At 45.6% G+C, this 17,229-nt stretch overlaps 4 protein-coding genes across 4 annotated transcripts; 3 read left to right on the plus strand and 1 right to left on the minus strand.

The window, feature by feature from the left end:
- LOC143424344 (uncharacterized) lies at nt 1–3,948 on the minus strand. The gene is made up of 9 exons (XM_076896348.1): nt 3,722–3,948; nt 3,105–3,442; nt 2,611–2,942; nt 2,183–2,367; nt 1,804–2,015; nt 1,287–1,622; nt 864–986; nt 600–767; nt 1–284 (listed from the first exon to the last, which is right to left on the minus strand). Exons 1-9 carry the CDS (start codon nt 3,946–3,948, stop codon nt 109–111), a joined length of 2,097 nt encoding a protein of 698 aa, XP_076752463.1. The 3' UTR covers nt 1–108.
- A 1,132-nt stretch (nt 3,949–5,080) lies between these two features.
- Nucleotides 5,081–10,911, plus strand: LOC143424627 (15-hydroxyprostaglandin dehydrogenase [NAD(+)]). The gene is made up of 7 exons (XM_076896804.1): nt 5,081–5,190; nt 8,259–8,379; nt 8,913–9,036; nt 9,141–9,247; nt 9,379–9,552; nt 9,878–10,032; nt 10,556–10,911. Exons 2-7 carry the CDS (start codon nt 8,287–8,289, stop codon nt 10,668–10,670), a joined length of 768 nt encoding a protein of 255 aa, XP_076752919.1. The 5' UTR covers nt 5,081–5,190; nt 8,259–8,286; the 3' UTR covers nt 10,671–10,911.
- Nucleotides 10,912–13,100: 2,189 nt separating this feature from the next.
- Nucleotides 13,101–14,235, plus strand: LOC143424882 (15-hydroxyprostaglandin dehydrogenase [NAD(+)]-like). Its single transcript, XM_076897241.1, has 5 exons — nt 13,101–13,221; nt 13,339–13,465; nt 13,554–13,660; nt 13,813–13,986; nt 14,071–14,235. The coding sequence occupies exons 1-5, from the start codon at nt 13,129–13,131 to the stop codon at nt 14,233–14,235; spliced, it is 666 nt and encodes a 221-aa protein (XP_076753356.1). The 5' UTR covers nt 13,101–13,128.
- A 378-nt stretch (nt 14,236–14,613) lies between these two features.
- Nucleotides 14,614–16,546, plus strand: LOC143424883 (alcohol dehydrogenase 1). The gene is made up of 8 exons (XM_076897242.1): nt 14,614–14,863; nt 15,042–15,149; nt 15,221–15,335; nt 15,432–15,558; nt 15,615–15,721; nt 15,792–15,968; nt 16,059–16,204; nt 16,372–16,546. The coding sequence occupies exons 1-8, from the start codon at nt 14,808–14,810 to the stop codon at nt 16,544–16,546; spliced, it is 1,011 nt and encodes a 336-aa protein (XP_076753357.1). The 5' UTR covers nt 14,614–14,807.
- The last annotated feature ends 683 nt before the right edge of the window (nt 16,547–17,229 follow it).

Consider the following 17,229-nt stretch of genomic DNA (forward strand, 5'->3'; position numbering starts at 1 on the left):
CGAAGATTTCACGTATTCGTGCAAGTCGCCTGTAAAAAAAAATATTTTTTTCTTTTCAAATGTTGCCGAGTGTCAGACACTCTATCAAACTGAGCAGTGTCCATCGAACTATCCTAAAAAATTGCCGACGCTTTCGGCCATCTCGTTCATCGGACTGACTTCTCTTTGAACGTGTTCACCGTAGTTCACCGTTTCCCCTTCCTGGGTGGAAACGTTTGCGTCCGTTTCCATAGCACCCTCTCCACCCTGAACAGTTTTCTCTGGATTTTCGGACGACGCTTGACCTAAATGTGCGAAAAAAAAGTGAATAAAAAACAATTAAGTAAGCTGACTAAAATTTTGTGGACGCAGAGTTTCAACGCTGCACGTACCACGTCTTGCGCTAAGTAATCGCGGCCTAGTCGTCCGACTAGCACCATATTCTCATCCACTGAAATAATAATTCCAATCGTGGAAAGATAGAGAACACGTTGCAGGACGTGATAATGCACAAATTATGCAATCGATTATCTGTTTCTTTTTTTTTTCAGTTAATCGCACCTTTGAAAAATTGTCAGTATCGCTTTCGTTTTTCTCTTATCTCTATACGTGTCACTAACCCTGACCAAAATCACGTGCCTTGCCGTGATAAGAGTATTCATGCGCGTTCTCTAAGCCGGTGATAACGCAAGCGCTGAGGGCACTTCGATTCAAGTTCATTGGTGATGCATCGTACCATTCGTTGCTATCCGGGTCGTAGCATTCCGCGTACGCAATCGTCGTCGAGCCTGTGGAACGAGAGACGCACATGCTGTTTTTACAACATCCACGACGGTACGCGAACGTTCGACAGAGAACACGAACTGGTAATTTGACTGGGTTACCATTGAAACCTCCGACGACGAATATCATGTCGTCCAGTATGACGGTGGCGAAATTGCTGCGGGGGCTGAACATCTCTGGAACCTCGTGCCAATCCTCCGAGTGGTTTGGATTGTAACGCTCCCCTGCGAGATCGGGGGATCGATATTGCAGCGGGACATTAATTTCCACGGGGCGTCAGATTTCTGCGCAATGGGCCGCCAACGCGCCGCAATCGTCCGCGTAATACTCAAACAAGGAAACATTACCATCGTGCATCATAGCTTTTGTACCGCAAAATGGTAATCCAGTACGGTAGAGATCGTAGAAAGAGCAGTTCGTAAGCTATACAATTTTTTCCAAATATCAATACGCACGCTTGCCCATTGTACATCATAAAATTCTTTTTCCCCGTCACTGTGAATTGACAACATCTTTGGGATTACCAGAGCTAAGCCTGATGAAGCCATTGAAGCCGCCCAAGACGTAGAGGCTGTCCCGGAAGGCGACCAAAGACACTCCTGATCGCGGATGGATCATCGGATGGATGTAGCTCCACTGATTCGTCTCCACGTCGAACACCTCCGCGGAATTGAGTACCTCGCGGCCGCTGAAACCGCCAACGATGTAAATCTTGTCCTGCAACGCTGCAGCGCTCGCGTCCGATCTCTGCCGATGCATCGACGGTATCATCTCCCATTGGTTCCTTTGCGGTTCGTATCGTTCCCCTGAGCTCATCCTGGATCGGCCGTTGTAACCCCCGAGCGCATAAATCTTCCCTCCTGAGAGGTGAATGAGTCATTGTTTCAGTGGATGGGGTGATTTCGATATCGAATCGGTTCAGCGTTTGCTCGAGAACGTGCACGCGGTGTTATGAGCAATAAAAATCGACAGAATTACATCGCGAATCGCGCCAGGGACACCCTGTACGCGGTCATCGATTGAAAAGGGTTGAAAACGAACCATGGGTGCAAACGCTGACGTAACACCTCGCGTGGTACATGCACGCCCTTTCCCGCCACTCCCTCGTCACCGGGTCGAAGCATTTGACCGTGTTGAAGTGCTGATTGCCGTCGAACCCGCCGATCATGTAGATCAGATTGTCCAGAGCGCATAGCCCGTGATAAGCCCTCGGTGTCGCGTCCGTGCTCACTGATAGAAACCATCTGTCAACTCTGGAGTTCACATCACACGAACCACTACGTGAGTCTCAGGCCCTGATCGACGACTTTCGCGTGTGATCGGTACTACGAAGATTCCCGCGTCGCGTAATGCGTTAACGCGATTTGTCTACAAACGATAGTGGGAACCGTGTCCGTGGTCGGAGGAAAGTTTCCAGCACCTCGTGTCGTAGGTCTCGACGAAATTGGTAGGAGAACCGGCGCTCCATCCGCCGATCGCGAACAGGATCTCGTACGGGATGCGAGGCTTCACCAACGGGTTTTTCAGGTCGATCTCACCGCTTTCTTGCTTCGCTTCTTGCTCGTTTAGATACTGTTTGGCGGGGGTTAACACTTTCCGGCATAGCTTGAGGGAGGAGGATCGATTTTAGTTTCTTTGGTTGGTCTTTCGAACGACGATTTCTTGCTAACTTTTTTGTTTGTTGCGATTGAATGAGTTTTTTTATATTGAGAGAGAGAGAGTTGAGATTCGAGAGACACTCGAGTAATTACGAATAAAGAATAATAGAGGATGAGAGATGCATCGAAGCGGCAGAAAGAGTTTCTTTTTCATTTTCGGTTCGAATAATCGATCGTGGCGAACACTCACGTCATCCTCGGCTATGATCTTCCACGTGAGAACATTGTTCGCGAAGTAGTTGTAGCTCATCAGACCGTAGCGCACACATTTCAAGAGCCTAGGCAAATAGGGCCTCCTTTCTTCGACGTCGTGCTCCAACCAGGTTTTAACGGCCTCGAAAACTATTTCCTCGTTTTTAACGTTCAGCTCGTCGTCGCGTAGAATCGCCTCGAGTTCTTTGCTCGTCAGCTCTTTGAATTCCGGGCTCTCTTGCAGTATCCGCTTAAAGTGATGGCGAATGTATTTCCGGCCCTTCGCTTCCAGGTCGAGGCAGAAATAGTGCCGCGCGAATTTGAAGATACCTGCGAGGGGGAATTTCACTGAAAATTACTACGCGAGGAAAACCTCGAGTGTCATTCTTTTTTTGCATACTACATTCTCAAATATAAAAACGAGGAGAAAATTCTGATCGATAAAAAGTGGAGTTAAGGGAACAACGGAATGCTCTCGTCAAATTTTCATACCCAAACAATTTTCTGGTCGAAGCTCCTGAAGCAGAAACTGACAGCAGAGCTGGACTACACCGAGGACCTCGAACTGATCAGCCAACGGTAAAAGTTGCTCGACATTGTCGTCGTTCACGTTACACGTGCCAGTGTAAGCGTAATCGAGGATCAGGCTGAAAATCTCGCCGGGCACCGAATCGATCACGACCTCCGTGGTCTCCGTTTTCCCGCCTTTCAGGCTGTTGATGAAGAGCGCCTTGAAGTACGGACTGACCGCGGATAAAATGGCACGATGCACCGGGAAAACGCGGCCCTCGGCGCATCTTATTGCACCGTCGCACAGCTGTTGGTTCGCTCTGAAATATCGACGCGCATTAATGCAGGAAAGCACGATCTCGAGCAGTGAGAACCAGAGGAACAAGTTATTCACAGAAACTTTTCGTCGCTCTCGACAAAAGATAACTCTTTCAGCGCGGAAGAGAAACGTTAACCATGATACTACGAAACGAATTCGAGTCCCGCTGTCCAAGCGAACCTCCGCGTACGCGCACGTTAATTAAAACATCCTATCGTAGAGCAGACGAAAAGAGTGGAAGGGCTATCGAACGAGGGGAGAGGGATTCGAACCGACAGACCTAAGCTCGGACCAGACCACGGGGAATTCAACGAGGGCGTAATTGGATGGAAGGCACATGCATTTCCTTATTTTAGCCGGCTGCTTCCTGACGCACTGCTTCAGCTTCGCAACGGAAACGGCTACCCGCGACATACGGCTGCGTGACAGCTTCCCCAGCTTGATCCTGCCGCGGCTGTCCATCGCCTCGCGGACGAACCACGCGATCCCCTCGTCGCTGGCCACCATGTGCCCCGACGATACGCGTCGTCTCTTCGTCCTCGCCTCTGCGCTTCCGTTTGTGGTTAACGATGCGAGCTCCGGCATACCGGAGGTTCGCGGCCATGACAGAGGAAGGCCGTCGCTTTCAACTGACGGTACGAACGCGATCGAGATCGATCCTCGACGTGTTCCGAGGGTACGATTTTTCACTCGCTACTCGCGCGCTCATCTACAAGCATTCCATTCGCGAATTCCCTCGAACGCGTCGTTCCACCCTCGAACTCGACAACCCGGTACGAAAATACCGGCTACAACCCCAAACGCTTGATCAACCCCTCGCCATCGCGCGCGGCGCACCCTAAACGAGAGGCGTAGCGAACGAATACAAAGCAGTAGCTTCGAAAAACATCACGATGCGTAATTGTTTTAAGGGGATTTAACTGTGATTATACAATTTTAATTAATTTAAAATTCATGACACGTGTCTGTCTCTTAAGCAACGTTGAATTCTTCTACGCCATTCGTGAAGCTCCAGACGCAATGTTTCGTTCGATCCTCCCCCATCTAATCCCCCGTGAATGAAATATTTCTGGAACATTGGTAAAACTATCGGAACGATTGAACGGGGACGAGGGTGGCGGCGCGCCGTTGAAACGGCACCCCGGGCGCTCAATCAACGTCGAGAAGCCTGACGAACGCAAAAGAGCATCCCCTAAATCGTCTGGATCTGGTTAGACGACAGGGCGGGGTCGGTGCCGATCGAAATCGTGTGGCCAGCGGTATATCGGGGCCGCGAAACAAAAACACACCGGTGAAGGTTAAGGGCTGCGTGGGCGCACGCACCAAAGCGTACACAACCCCGAAACGTAGCGGGTGGACGCTCGCAGGGAGAGACACCGCGCCGCGGGGGTGGAACGAGCACGGATGAAAGGTAGAACGAGGAAGACGGTACAGGCGTGCGTATTGTACGCGAGTCATCGTGGCAGTCCACGTAAAAGTCACGTGGCACGCGACCGCCGCCAATCAATATCGAGCCACCCATGGGGTGTGTGCGTTCACGGGGAGGCAGTGAAAGCCGGCGAGGCACGGCGAGCTAGTGCGTCCGCGGCCGTCAACCACACCTTGTCGAGGAACCCAGCTCGCGGAACAGAGGCGCGCGCGCACCCACGCGCACCCCGCCGTCGACGTTCGACCGGTCGTTTCGCTTTCTGCCGCGGTCTGCCTGTTGCGGGACGCCTGACTCGCCGAGGGGAGGATTCCAAGTGCAAGGTACGACGACGAAGAGCGCTCAACATTTTTTTTTTCGCCCCCCCTCCCTCTTTCCGCGCAGGAAAATGGAACGATGCGTGCAGGATAGACGGGTTTTCGAATTCAGCAGGGGTTGAATGGATTTCCCTTGTCACGAGCGCGAAATTTGTGTCGGTGTCGGTCTTAATATTGGGGGTGAATTTGAACGAATTTGTGGTACCTCGTAGATAGAGATAGATGTAGAGACTGTGCGACATTTCGTACTGTAGGATCAATTTCTATCGGCGGGTTTAGAGTGGTCTCACGGATAGGGTTGTAAAGAATGGATCTTGAAGGATGTCCTCTTGCGCGGTGGATTTGTGGTGGAGGGCTTCCTGGTTTTTAGTGTTGAAAACATAAATAAATGGAGGCTGCGTGGAATCTCTTGTTACATCGAATTTTTCCCGGCGAAGTGTCGGTTTTGCGGTTTCACTAGAAACCAGTAGAATCTAACTGAAATCTTATTACCGTGAATTTTTACTGACGTGTTAGCGGTTTTCTGGATAATGGACATTCCGCTGTACTCGATATTAACTATATTTAGATGTTACGCTTTGAAATATTTCGATGCAGTGTTAGGAAGAAGTTTCTACTGATTTGATGAGTTTACATTTTACTTTACCTTGTCGACGCTAAAATACAGATACTGTAGTTGATAGATATCAGAAATCGATGAATTCTTCTAAATTATACACGTAAAAGAAATTGCCCGATCATCATTCTTTGCTGTGTTATTGTAAATATTTATGAAGTGTATATTGCGCAAGATTATTTATGGATAGTATCTACAATATCTGGTGTCTGTGATATTACTTTACAAAGATAAGGCCAAGAAGGTGATACGTAAATAATACTATCTCTGTCTCATAAATATGCAAATTTAGATATACAATTGGCGACTTGTTTTTCAGTTTCATATTCTATCGCGTGGCTTTCAAACTTCTCGAGAGCCCGGAACGATGAAAGAAATACACAGATTGCAGGCGGAGGGTTAAATATATTAACCGGCGGCGCAAGTTCGCCGAAAGAATCGTTCTCGGAACTCTGACGAGATTTTCCCCAGAGCGAAGAACAAGTCGAGAGGCGAGTAAAGACGCTGTAAAAAAAAGAAAGAAGTTCGAACAGTTCGCGTAGCCAGGATTCAGAGCCGCGGACCACAGGGAACTCCACCGACGTCTCTCGTTTCACCCTGCGAACGGTGGAATCCCAGCGTCACAGTGTTCATCACAAAGAATCGAGGAATATTCAAAGCCACTTTCTCGGGATCACTCGATGGCCTCGGGCTGTGGTTTCTTTGTGGCTCTCTCCCGCAGACGTGGCCTTTCCGCGTCGGGGATTTTTGTTTCCCAGAGAGTTGCTCGACTTTCCCAGAAACAGATAGAAAAAGAGGGAGAGAGAGAGAGAAATAGACGGGGGTGAAAGGCAGATCGGCGTGGGCGGCGAGGGTGGAAAAGGTGCGCCGGGTGGATGGCCGGGACCAGAGGCGGGCGAGGGGGGCTTAATGGTGGTCGAGTGTTTTCGAGGAGGAGCGTAGGTGAAAGTGGAGAGGTGCGTGCGAGCCGGCAGCCTCCGTCTCCGTGTTTCTCGCGCGGAATATCGAGCGATCGAGGCGTCGTGAATTTTTTAGATCGGCCCTTTTTTCGACGCTCGCCACGGCGATACCTGCCCGCCTGTTTATCTACCGCTGGCAGACGCGACGGCCTGCCCGGTGTCACGTCGGCTGCAATATTAAACGAAGCTGCGCGATGTGCTGTTTCACCCGCGCGAGAAGGGTGATCCAGACAGCTGGGCGTTTCAGATCCTCCACTCTGCTCGCGTGAAATTCCACTTCCTCGACGCCGCCAGTCCCTTTCACGGCGTGTTCCTGGTATCTTCCGCTTTGCGTGTTTGCTTTGCCATCGCGGCCTCTTTTTTTCTTTCCTCTTCGCGGTAGCGAGCGACGTGGTTAACGACGGCGGATGTTCGTAAGGGAGGTGCGACGAATTTCGTCCACGATCCAGTCTCTCGAACGTAAGCTGTGTGCTTTCGACAACATTTTCGTATTTGTTCCTGCTACACGCGAGATATTCTTTCGCAGACTCTACAAGTTCACGGATATCGAATCGTGCTTCCGTGTTCCATGGTCGTAACGAGCCTTCGCTTGGTTACCACTGCGGTTAATAGAACGCATTTCCATTATGCAAATTATCTGTGGAAGATACAATCTATGATTCATGGGGAAACGTTGGATGACCACTTTTCGCTCGTTTTAAATCATTCGAGTTGCAATTATTCTGCTGCATATTTCACTCTGATCGCGACTGAAAAATTCACGAGGTTACCAGCGACCGTTTCTCTGCTAAATAGTAGATGCACATAAAAAACCAGTGTACCCCACTATGGGGATCGTGACGAGAACAACTCGTTCCTCGTTCCTCGTACATCTTTCTCCGCGCACCCCCCTTCGACGAGGGAAACGTTGCTTTGCCACTGCGTGGACACCCCGTATAGTCGACGCGATTCCTCGTGGAAGACAGCTCGCAGACACCGCACGACGGGAGTCCGGAGTCGAAGTGTGTGGTAAACGGTTAGCCTCGAAGCTGGGCTCAGTGAGTCATTGGCTTTTATATCCGAGCATCCCCATCGACGCCGCGCAGTCGGCTACGAAATAGTCGTAACAGGAGACAGCAGAATTCGATTTCGCCCGTGCGACCGGCCACGCGTCCGAGCGGACCGGAAGTCATTTCGACGCGGTTTCCGTAGCGGATTCGCGATGAAACCTGACCACACCGTGGGAATTCGGATAGTTTCTAAGTGGATTCGTTCCGTTTAACATCTGTCCGATAGAATATCGTTAATTCAGTGCGGTTGTCGATAATTAAATCGTCGCTGGCCGTTTAGAATTATTAATATAATTCGAGACGACTGGAACTTTCATCGAGGGGGTAGATAATAGTGAAATAATTGTCCGATTAATACTCCGTGTGGCTCGTGTGATTACAGTTCCGTTCCTCTGCACGGAGAATTTATAAATAACGCTATCTCCTGTTTTTTTTCTGCTTCATTTACAGACGGGTAATCGACAAAGGATTAAAGAAGATGGACGTAAAAGGGCGAGTTGCCCTGGTGACGGGCGCCGCTTCCGGTATCGGTAAAGCGTGCGCCATAGAATTATTGAACGAAGGTGCGATGGTAAGTGAAAGAAGAAGAAAGGAATAAGGGAACGCTATGAGTTGTATAAAATTATAAAGATAATGGGGGGAGGGAAGTTTTGTGGATAGTCGATAAGGGCGGCGCGAGGAAGCAATGAAATCTTTACAGCGCTGTTTTCATTAAGGGAAGTGGCGTTGATACGGGTTCGCCCCGTAACACGTAATACCTATAAAAAATCGGTATTAATAGGGGTCTCCGCGAAACCTCCTTAAGGATACAACCTTGACTTAATACATCGTTCCATGAATGTTTCAACGCACCGTGCTCGAAAATATCCGGCTTATATTTAGACCGTCTTCCATCGGAGGAGTATTATCTTGCTCTCTGACCGACATGTACGGAATAATAATTTCACGTTGAGGAAATTCGAGTTCGCGCAACGATGTACGCAGCAACAAAATCGTGAGGGGGTTAAATTCACGTTGAAAAATTTAAATCGACGATGCACGCGAGCGATTATTTTAGGAAACGATACATGATTTTCTATCGCGATGTTACATTTTTATTCGCAGGTGTCTATATGCGACATCAACGCAGAGGAGGGCGAGAAACTCGCGGAAACTTTGTCCACGCAGTACGGGAAAAACCGCGTAATTTTCTGTCAGTGCGACGTCACAGACTACTCACAATTCGAAGGTAAGAATACGATAATTGTTCGTGATTTCAACTCTCTGGCGAAGCTCGCTGTTTCGCATAAGAGTAGGTATTAAAACAAGTAATCGATGAATTTCTGCCCGCAGAGTCGTTTCACACGACAGCCTCGGCGTTCGGCTACATCGATATCGTCGTTAACAACGCTGGGATCATGAACGATCGGTTTTGGGAGCTAGAAGTCGACATCAACGTTGTGAGCATTCGTTTTCCATTTTTCCATTAGTTTCGCCGCAATTTTTTTCTCCTCTCTCTCTCTCTCTCCTCGATTCTCCGTTTTTGTTCGCTCGCGTACCGACACGAGAGATCTCGTTGAAATTATTGCAGAATGGCGTGATCCGTGGGACTTTGCTAGCCGAGCGATTTATGGCGACCAACAGGAGCGGCCAGGGTGGAACGGTGGTTAATATCGGAAGCAACGTCAGCATCAACCCTTACGCGAGTGTTCCAATTTACTCTGCCACCAAGGCGGCGATCGTAAACTTCACCAGAGCGTTTGGGGTAGGTAAACTTATATCTCTCTTCGCACACACGCGTGCAATCAAGTATTTCGTCCACGCGGTGGATTGTAAAGAGGGTTCGCGTTCATATATTTCGGCTAGACGGTCTTCGATCGGGTTCGAAATTTTTCTCGCACCGTACAGTGAAATTGACTCGCTCCATTTGAAATCTAACAAGATTGTACGATTAAAAATAAACGTAGGAGACACAGAAATTTATCGAACTAGAAGAAGCGTATGAGATTTCAAATAACTACTCAATTGTCTTCCATTAAATTTGTAAAATCGCAAACTATAGGGCTATGTGTTGTTGTCGTTCACTATAGCATCAATATCACGTGGATTCAACCGGAGTAAAGGTGATGGCACTGTGCCCAAGTGCGACAGACAGCAAATTATTGGGAGACGTCAGTAAACAGCTACTCTGGCCACGATACGTAGAGGCCTGGCAGCGCGACGTCGCCAGTTCGGTTCCCCAGAGGTAATTATTTCCTAAACGCTTCAACAAACAACTTAAATAAATATAAATCGTTACAATAATTGTCCATTCAAGGTGATGATAACATTTTCAAGCGTTAACTGTTCTTTTTCGCGAACCCGAGGTCCCCAAAGTGGAGTATTTCTACCTTTAACATTCGATATGTGTACAACAATATGCCGACCACTTTCTTTTAACATCATAATCTTCTCTTGCAACCACAATTATTTCTAAAATTCAAATTATTCAATTCAACAATTCTGTTCAGTTCCCATTTAATATTCCATTTCGTACGAGTCTATTTCGTACACAAATAAGAGCGTACCAATTTTACAAATACATTTCTGATCGATACCGTGTCCTTTAGATTCAATCAATAACATCGTACCATCCTTCTCTTTTATTGCTCCGTTTCTACTAACGCGCGTGTACGCTAAATCCACAACAGTTCGATCAGAAATCGAAGCTAAATCGTTTGGGAAATCGAAGAGAAACGAGAGGCATAAAGTAAACGAACATGTTTCAGAGCGGAGCACGTGGCGAAGGCATTGATCCACATACTGAACGAAGGCAAGAGCGGAAGCGTCTGGCTGGTCGAGAAGGACCAGCCCCCGCGCGAGATCACATTCCCGAAGCACTAAGATCCTAATTAGCCGACGGTTCACGTGGATCCTTCCTCCCTCGAGAGTGACAGATACGCGCGCTGTAACGAGGTTACAATTAAACGGCGAAGAGAAACAGAGCGGACGTAAATCGCCCTCGAGACCCCTGGCAAGTATGAAGCACTGGGAAGGATCGATGGATCGATCGTTGCAGGAGAGTGTCGTCGCGGGCCGCGACGACGTGAAGAACTCGCATATAGATTTAGATTTAAGTGACCATCAGACACATTGCCAAAGATTACGGGAGATTATTTGTATAATGAAAACGCTCTTTTCTACGTTATTGTGCGTCCCTATTAGGTTTAGAAGGCATAGCGCTCGATCTGAGAACGTGGTCATTTAAACGGGGCGCCTGGTTCCGGTTCCCATTGGCGAACGGAAGGAACGTCCTCGAGGGAGTATACCACTCTCTCGACGACTTTAGCGATCTCAATCGGAACAGCGTTTCTGCACACACACACATTCGATACTATGTAAAATATTTCCTCGATACACTTCGCCAGCGTTTCGTACACCGTTCGTGAACGATATAACTGTAATTGAACGATCAGTTTGAAATCGAACAACTCCGCTTAAGGTAGTCGCGTGAAAGGGTCTCTAGGCAGAGAAAGTTCACGAGGGACTTTTCCATTTCTCTTTTCTACATTTTCAAGCCACTCGAAGCAACCCGCTTAGGATTATCGTAGCGGTACATCGATCGGAGGCTGTACTCGCGGAAAATTTCTGTTCGGACCTTGTTCGATGGTTTATTGACGATACGATCACGCAGATTACGTATTATTGACGAATACTAAACACAGCTGTGAAATTTTAAATTGTATTGCGATAATACATGATTCGACTTCGTTTTCAAAGGCAATTGTACAAGGTTTCGACCTCCGAGCTTTAAATAACATGAATGCACGTCGTAACTGTCCAATCTATGCCACGTTTCGAAAGCAATTAGTTATGTAATTCCGTAGGAAATTTATTTTAATTTGAGGGAAATACTTGCACGTACAGCTCGATACTTAAATGACTGTCCAGACTTGGGGAAATACCTCGAGATAAACGTGTCCAATGAATACTAGTTAAACGCAATTCATTCCATCCGTGAAACAGAACTCGTCAGGATTTACAAAATGATTTTAAAATCGAATGATTCAGCTTCTCGTTTGCGATCACTTACGCAAACATCTAGCGATATTTGATCAACGAACTTAATTTATTCAATTTTATATACTTAGACGAATGCAAATAGAAACGGAATCTTAAATACGTAAACAATCTGAATCAAGCTAACGCAACGAAGTTCAGCGAACAAGATTATAGATCCGAGCGGACGATTGGATCGAGAAACGAGCTGATCGAAACGGTTTGCCCACCGAGAGCACATGCATAACCGTGGACGCGTAATTTTGATACGAATTTTTTAAACCTCAAGGCGACCAATTGATACAAACAAACGATCAAACATAGGTTTAGATACGTGAAATCGAGGCCTAAAACTCGGTGTCTTCGACGCACAAGTCACAATTATCGTACATTTTAATCGTCCATTCTTCGATCGAACATCATCACTCTCTCGTTACGGACTAGCTGATAAGTAATTTTCAAACAATTGTAATCCGACCGGAATCGAGCAGTGCGTCAACTCGGCTCGATCGTTCAAAGTCACTCGTGGGGATCGACCCACCCTCGTCGGATGATTCCATTTCCCTTTCTTTCTTCTTCGACGAGACGAGCGATTTCGAACGATCGACGATTTCCTGGGAGGATTATAATCGCATTTGGAAATCATCTTACGATCTATATATACATAAGCAACGAGATGATCCACGGGATTTAGAATCGAAGATCAATCGCACATTCGAGTATAACATTGCGTAATCTTAATCGACGGCACGGTCGATAGCTAGTGGAAATTGTTGGTTTTATTATGATCTGTTCGGAATGTATGTTGCAAGCCTAGAGCCAATAAAATGCATAGCTTTTTTTACGAAAACATAGCAAAAATCGTATCGCTTATCATTTACGCTACTGATTTAAATATCTCCGAATTCCCCTAACTTTTATCCCGCAACGTTCGAAACGGTACTTTTTCCCACCGTACCGCGAAGAATCCTCTTCGAAAGCAATTGTTGCAGTTTTGGTTTAGATTAATACACAAATTTTCACACGGAAGATATGAGCACATTCTGATATTTATTACGACATAGCACAATATGTACTATTTACTTAGGGAAATGTGCACGCAATATATTTGCATACAATGATGTTACTTTACATGTTTCAACCTTCGAAATTATCAACTTGCAAATTAAGGCAGAACATTATTGGTTTATCTTATCATATTCCGAGACTATTTAAAAGAAATGCTGGGTAGACAACCATCAAAAGTGGAGAAACGCAGCATTACATTGGTAAAAGTTGCGAATTTCTCGAACCTAGGAGAAGAATGAACGTGAAGGACAAAGTTATAGTAATTACTGGAGGAGCGAGCGGTATAGGTTTGTCTTGTTCCGAGAAACTGTTGCTTCGCGATGCCAAGGTAGGAAAAATTTCTCTGCACTGTAAAAATTTAGTCTGTGTTATTATGGGAAATGCTGGCACAACTGATATAGAAAAGTAACAAATGAGAATATTTGATCGCATCGTTATTACACAGTTTGTAGCAATTTTTGATGTACCTAGTCCGAGTGTAGAAGCCACGGTAAACAAGCTGAAGAAACAATTTGGCGATAATCGCACAGGTTTATACGCCTGCGATGTAACCAAGAACGAACAAGTAGAATGTAAGAAGCAAAACGAGTATTAAAAGTATAAGATCATTTCATTGAAACGCGAAACGAACGTATAATGCGAACTCTGTGTGTTCAATAGCGAGCTTTGGTAAAGTGATCGACTTATTCGGAAGTTTCGATGTCCTGATCAACTCCGCGGGAATTTTTTCCCAAGTGAATTGGCAGCACATGATTGACGTAAACTTCGTAAGTACGAGCAAAGAAGCTATCAAACAATCATATAATTGAATTATACATCGACAATTTATTTTTGCTTCGTGTTTTCGTCCCGTTAGAGATTGCGAATATTAATTATTAGTGCAGTGAAATATGATCCGTGAAAAGAATTATTATTGCAGACTGGCCTGGTCCGTACGACACTGAAAGCCATCGATTTAATCGGGAAACACAAGGGTGGTAAAGGCGGTACGATCCTAAATGTCGCGTCCACTCTTGGCTTCAAACCCTGGGAGTACATGCCCATTTACAGTGGGACAAAGTCTGGCGTAATAGGAATTACTCTCGGTTTAAAAGTAACGCCAGTTATAACGCACAGTCGACATTTACGAAAACCAAAGCAATTATATTAGAAGTTTCATTAAAATTTTTACACACAGCATTTCTACCCGATAACCGGCGTTCGTATGCTGTTGGTATGTCCTGGATTCACCGACACCTCTTTCAGTCCGAAACTGTTTTCAGCTACCTATTTCGACTTCATCGATGCCGAAAAATTGAAAGAGAATACAAAGGGAAAGATTTGTCAACCGTGGGTATTTTGATAAACGTGAAATAAGGATCCTCCTGTGTCTCGTAGAAATTCTTTACAAATTTATTCATTCTCACAGAGTACGGTGTGTGAGCGATACGATCCTTGGAATTCTCGAAAAGGGGGAAAATGGTGATACCTCTACTATAAGTCGGGCAGAACCTCCTATGCTCGTCGAGGTACAGGATTTCGATGAATTACCTAGCCGTCCATTTTACAAGTGACTGCACCATCTATTCGAATTATGTATTATTATATGCGTATATACTGAACTCAATAAAATGTATAGCATTTAGCGAATGTAATAAATAAAAGAGGACAAATCAGGGTGACGCTATTCTGTAAAAATCACAGCTGCAAACGAAGCTCCTTTATCGATTCATAGAAGAAACGAAAGTCAGCATGTGACACTGACGGATGGAAAATGTAACCGTTCAACTTTCGGTGGATATTTCTAAATTCTTGTTTCGATTGAAAATTTACGTTGCTACCTTCAAAATCTCCGAGTTCTATTATTTCCTTTCTATTTAAGTCGCAATATTCATTTGGCGAAATAAAATTGTAACGCGAAGTTACTCTATCGGCATGCAATCGCGACGCGTAACCTCGTTCTTCTTCAACCTTCTCAAAAAGAGTCCAAGGTAAGCTACGCGATATGCAAACGCGATACGTTCTCTTGCGAACGATCAGAGCCGTATAGACGATTTTCGTTTCCTCGCTTTCGTATTCGATGCATACGTGCGCATACGCGTGTAACTGCTTCCTCGGTTTTTCACTCGATTAATCCGTGACAGGGTAATTACTTCGTTAAGCTTTCAGATTTTCGCGAAAGATCGAGTGCCGCCAATTTCACGCTACCAGCGTGCTACGACGGAAAAAGAAAAAATCCGGGGACGACCAATTGAAAATAATTAAGCCTGGCAATTGGTGAAATTGAACGCAAAGATAAAATTATGTAACAACGACTTTCATTAATTTTCATTCGAATTCAATTCTAGCGCCCCTCTGCCCACGCCACTTCTTGAACCGTCCTGTAAAAACGCTATAGTAATTGGCGGATCTGAAGGTTTCGGTTTCGCAGCGGCTGATCATCTTTTGTGCAAAGGAGCGCGCGTTAGTAATTTTCATTTAAGAATTCAAAGCATTACGAAAAATCGTATTCAACGAGAAGAGAAACAAAAATTAATACATTCGGCTGATATGTTGTAGAACGTCGTAATAGCTGACGACGATCCTGATCAAGGACAAACGGCAGCTGAGAAATTGTGCAACTCCTACGGGAAAGGCCGTGGGCTATTCGTTCACTACGACATAAAGAGCGACTGCCACGTTCAAGGTGAATTTTTATATTAAAAGTTAACAATTCTTTGCTTAAACCCTACCGATTTGCAGCTGGCCTAAAGCACGCCCTGTGCAAGCTCAAAGCGGTGCACATTCTTTTCAACGACCTCGATAAAGAGAGACATCCATCGAATTGCCCAGTTTCGACAAAGCGAGAGGTGAGCAGCGAAAATATAAAAAAAAGGAAAAGGAACTCGCTCATCACGATGAGCTAATAAATACTTACAGAACGGCACAGCGAAAACTCTTCGAGTAGGACTGCAACTGCTGGGCAGAAATCATGGCGGTCCTGGTGGAATAATCGTAAACTGTGCCAGCATCTTCGGTTTCATGGGGTGGCCCCAAGATCCGTACCCAATCTACTGCAAGAAGGAACCAGTTATAGAAATTACCAGGGATTTCGCGGTATTAGCTATTTATGCCAGTCAATGTAATGTATATAGTCAAGTCATGTCAATTAAATAATGAACGATACGTTATACCCCCGTGATAAAGGAAGAACATTCTGTAGAGGAAACTGGGGTCCGTTTAGTAGCCCTCTGTCCAACGAACAAGCAATTTGGTGACATAGGATTACCCGATTTTCCGGAATCCATTCCGAACAAGCAAACAGATAGAATGCCAATATGTATACCAAGCACGTAAGTTAATTTTTTCCCTCAACTTTATCCTCAGCTCCAGGAGCCATTACTACCCTCTAGACTGTGTAATCTCTCCCTTTCTCCCCACGATACTCGAGTCTAAATCTTTATTAAGAATAATTCTGTGTAATTGTGATTATTGATTGACGAAAAATATCCTTGCGCAGGAAGTATCACATAGGGACGGCTTTGAGTTATGTGTTAGCATGGGCGAAGAACGGAAGCACGTGGCTGGTGGAACCGGTGATCAGCGTTCATCAGGTTCCACGATTGATCCATTTCCCTGAGACGGAAGGCGGCAAGGTGGATCCTAAAATTTACCAGACACAAGTAGAATATTGATATCGTCTAACGTTTCGATTTCTATATAGGATTAAAATAAATGGTCGACTTTACGTACTTTCACAGGCTTGCGGGGTTAAGTTGGAACCATCCTGCGCGGATACCTCCAAAGCGTGTGCACCGCAGAAGGGCGGTGCGGGATGCACGATGAAACATCTGAAAAAAAAATGACATCAACTTGAAGTAAGTGCAACAGACAAATTACAATTATTGTATATGATAGTCGATACTCGTTTGCTAGTGATTAAATGCAGCTCATTGGGATTAAACCGTCTAATTATAGTCATAACCGAATGAACTTCTGAATTATACGTAACCGCTATTTTCGTCTTTATCGTAGAACGATACGATAAGTAATCCAATGAAGTATATGTCTATATCGTGGTAATGAACCGAAAAATAGAAATAGATCCATAAATATAACAGCTTTAATAAACATGTTATTAGAGCGCTAAAGTTGCCTATATTCTAACAATACTACTATTTCACCTTCCCATTTTTGATACATTTCCTAATATATTTACGAGTAAAGTCTACACAAAAAGAAACTCTACGTGCACCAAACGGTGTCACGACGGCGATGAAAAACTAGTTTAATCGACCAGCCAGAACTCCCGCGCTCAATTCTGAGGCTACACGATGCAATTTTTCACGGCAGGTCGCGTACGTGCATCCTGGCAATC

This window comes from Xylocopa sonorina, chromosome 6, assembly GCF_050948175.1.
Source record: "Xylocopa sonorina isolate GNS202 chromosome 6, iyXylSono1_principal, whole genome shotgun sequence".
NCBI classification, from domain to species: Eukaryota; Metazoa; Arthropoda; class Insecta; order Hymenoptera; family Apidae; genus Xylocopa; species Xylocopa sonorina.

What these genes read in the sequence shown, in the direction of transcription:
- LOC143424344 (XM_076896348.1), bottom strand. Translation starts at nt 3,948, where the DNA reads ATGGTGGCCAGCGACGAGGGGATCGCGTGGTTCGTCCGCGAGGCGATG. An exon ending in TCGACCAGAAAATTGTTTGG is followed by an intron (nt 2,943 to 3,104) that starts GTATGAAAATTT and finishes TCCCCCTCGCAG; the next exon opens with GTATCTTCAAATTCGCGCGG. An exon ending in CGTCGTCGGAGGTTTCAATG is followed by an intron (nt 768 to 863) that starts GTAACCCAGTCA and finishes CTCGTTCCACAG; the next exon opens with GCTCGACGACGATTGCGTAC.
- LOC143424627 (XM_076896804.1), top strand. Translation starts at nt 8,287, where the DNA reads ATGGACGTAAAAGGGCGAGTTGCCCTGGTGACGGGCGCCGCTTCCGGT. An exon ending in TAGAAGTCGACATCAACGTT is followed by an intron (nt 9,248 to 9,378) that starts GTGAGCATTCGT and finishes AAATTATTGCAG; the next exon opens with AATGGCGTGATCCGTGGGAC. An exon ending in GCCAGTTCGGTTCCCCAGAG is followed by an intron (nt 10,033 to 10,555) that starts GTAATTATTTCC and finishes AACATGTTTCAG; the next exon opens with AGCGGAGCACGTGGCGAAGG.
- LOC143424882 (XM_076897241.1), top strand. Translation starts at nt 13,129, where the DNA reads ATGAACGTGAAGGACAAAGTTATAGTAATTACTGGAGGAGCGAGCGGT. An exon ending in CAAGAACGAACAAGTAGAAT is followed by an intron (nt 13,466 to 13,553) that starts GTAAGAAGCAAA and finishes TGTGTTCAATAG; the next exon opens with CGAGCTTTGGTAAAGTGATC. An exon ending in GAATTACTCTCGGTTTAAAA is followed by an intron (nt 13,987 to 14,070) that starts GTAACGCCAGTT and finishes TTTTACACACAG; the next exon opens with CATTTCTACCCGATAACCGG.
- LOC143424883 (XM_076897242.1), top strand. Translation starts at nt 14,808, where the DNA reads ATGCAATCGCGACGCGTAACCTCGTTCTTCTTCAACCTTCTCAAAAAG. An exon ending in ATAATTAAGCCTGGCAATTG is followed by an intron (nt 15,150 to 15,220) that starts GTGAAATTGAAC and finishes ATTCAATTCTAG; the next exon opens with CGCCCCTCTGCCCACGCCAC. An exon ending in CAGTTTCGACAAAGCGAGAG is followed by an intron (nt 15,722 to 15,791) that starts GTGAGCAGCGAA and finishes AAATACTTACAG; the next exon opens with AACGGCACAGCGAAAACTCT.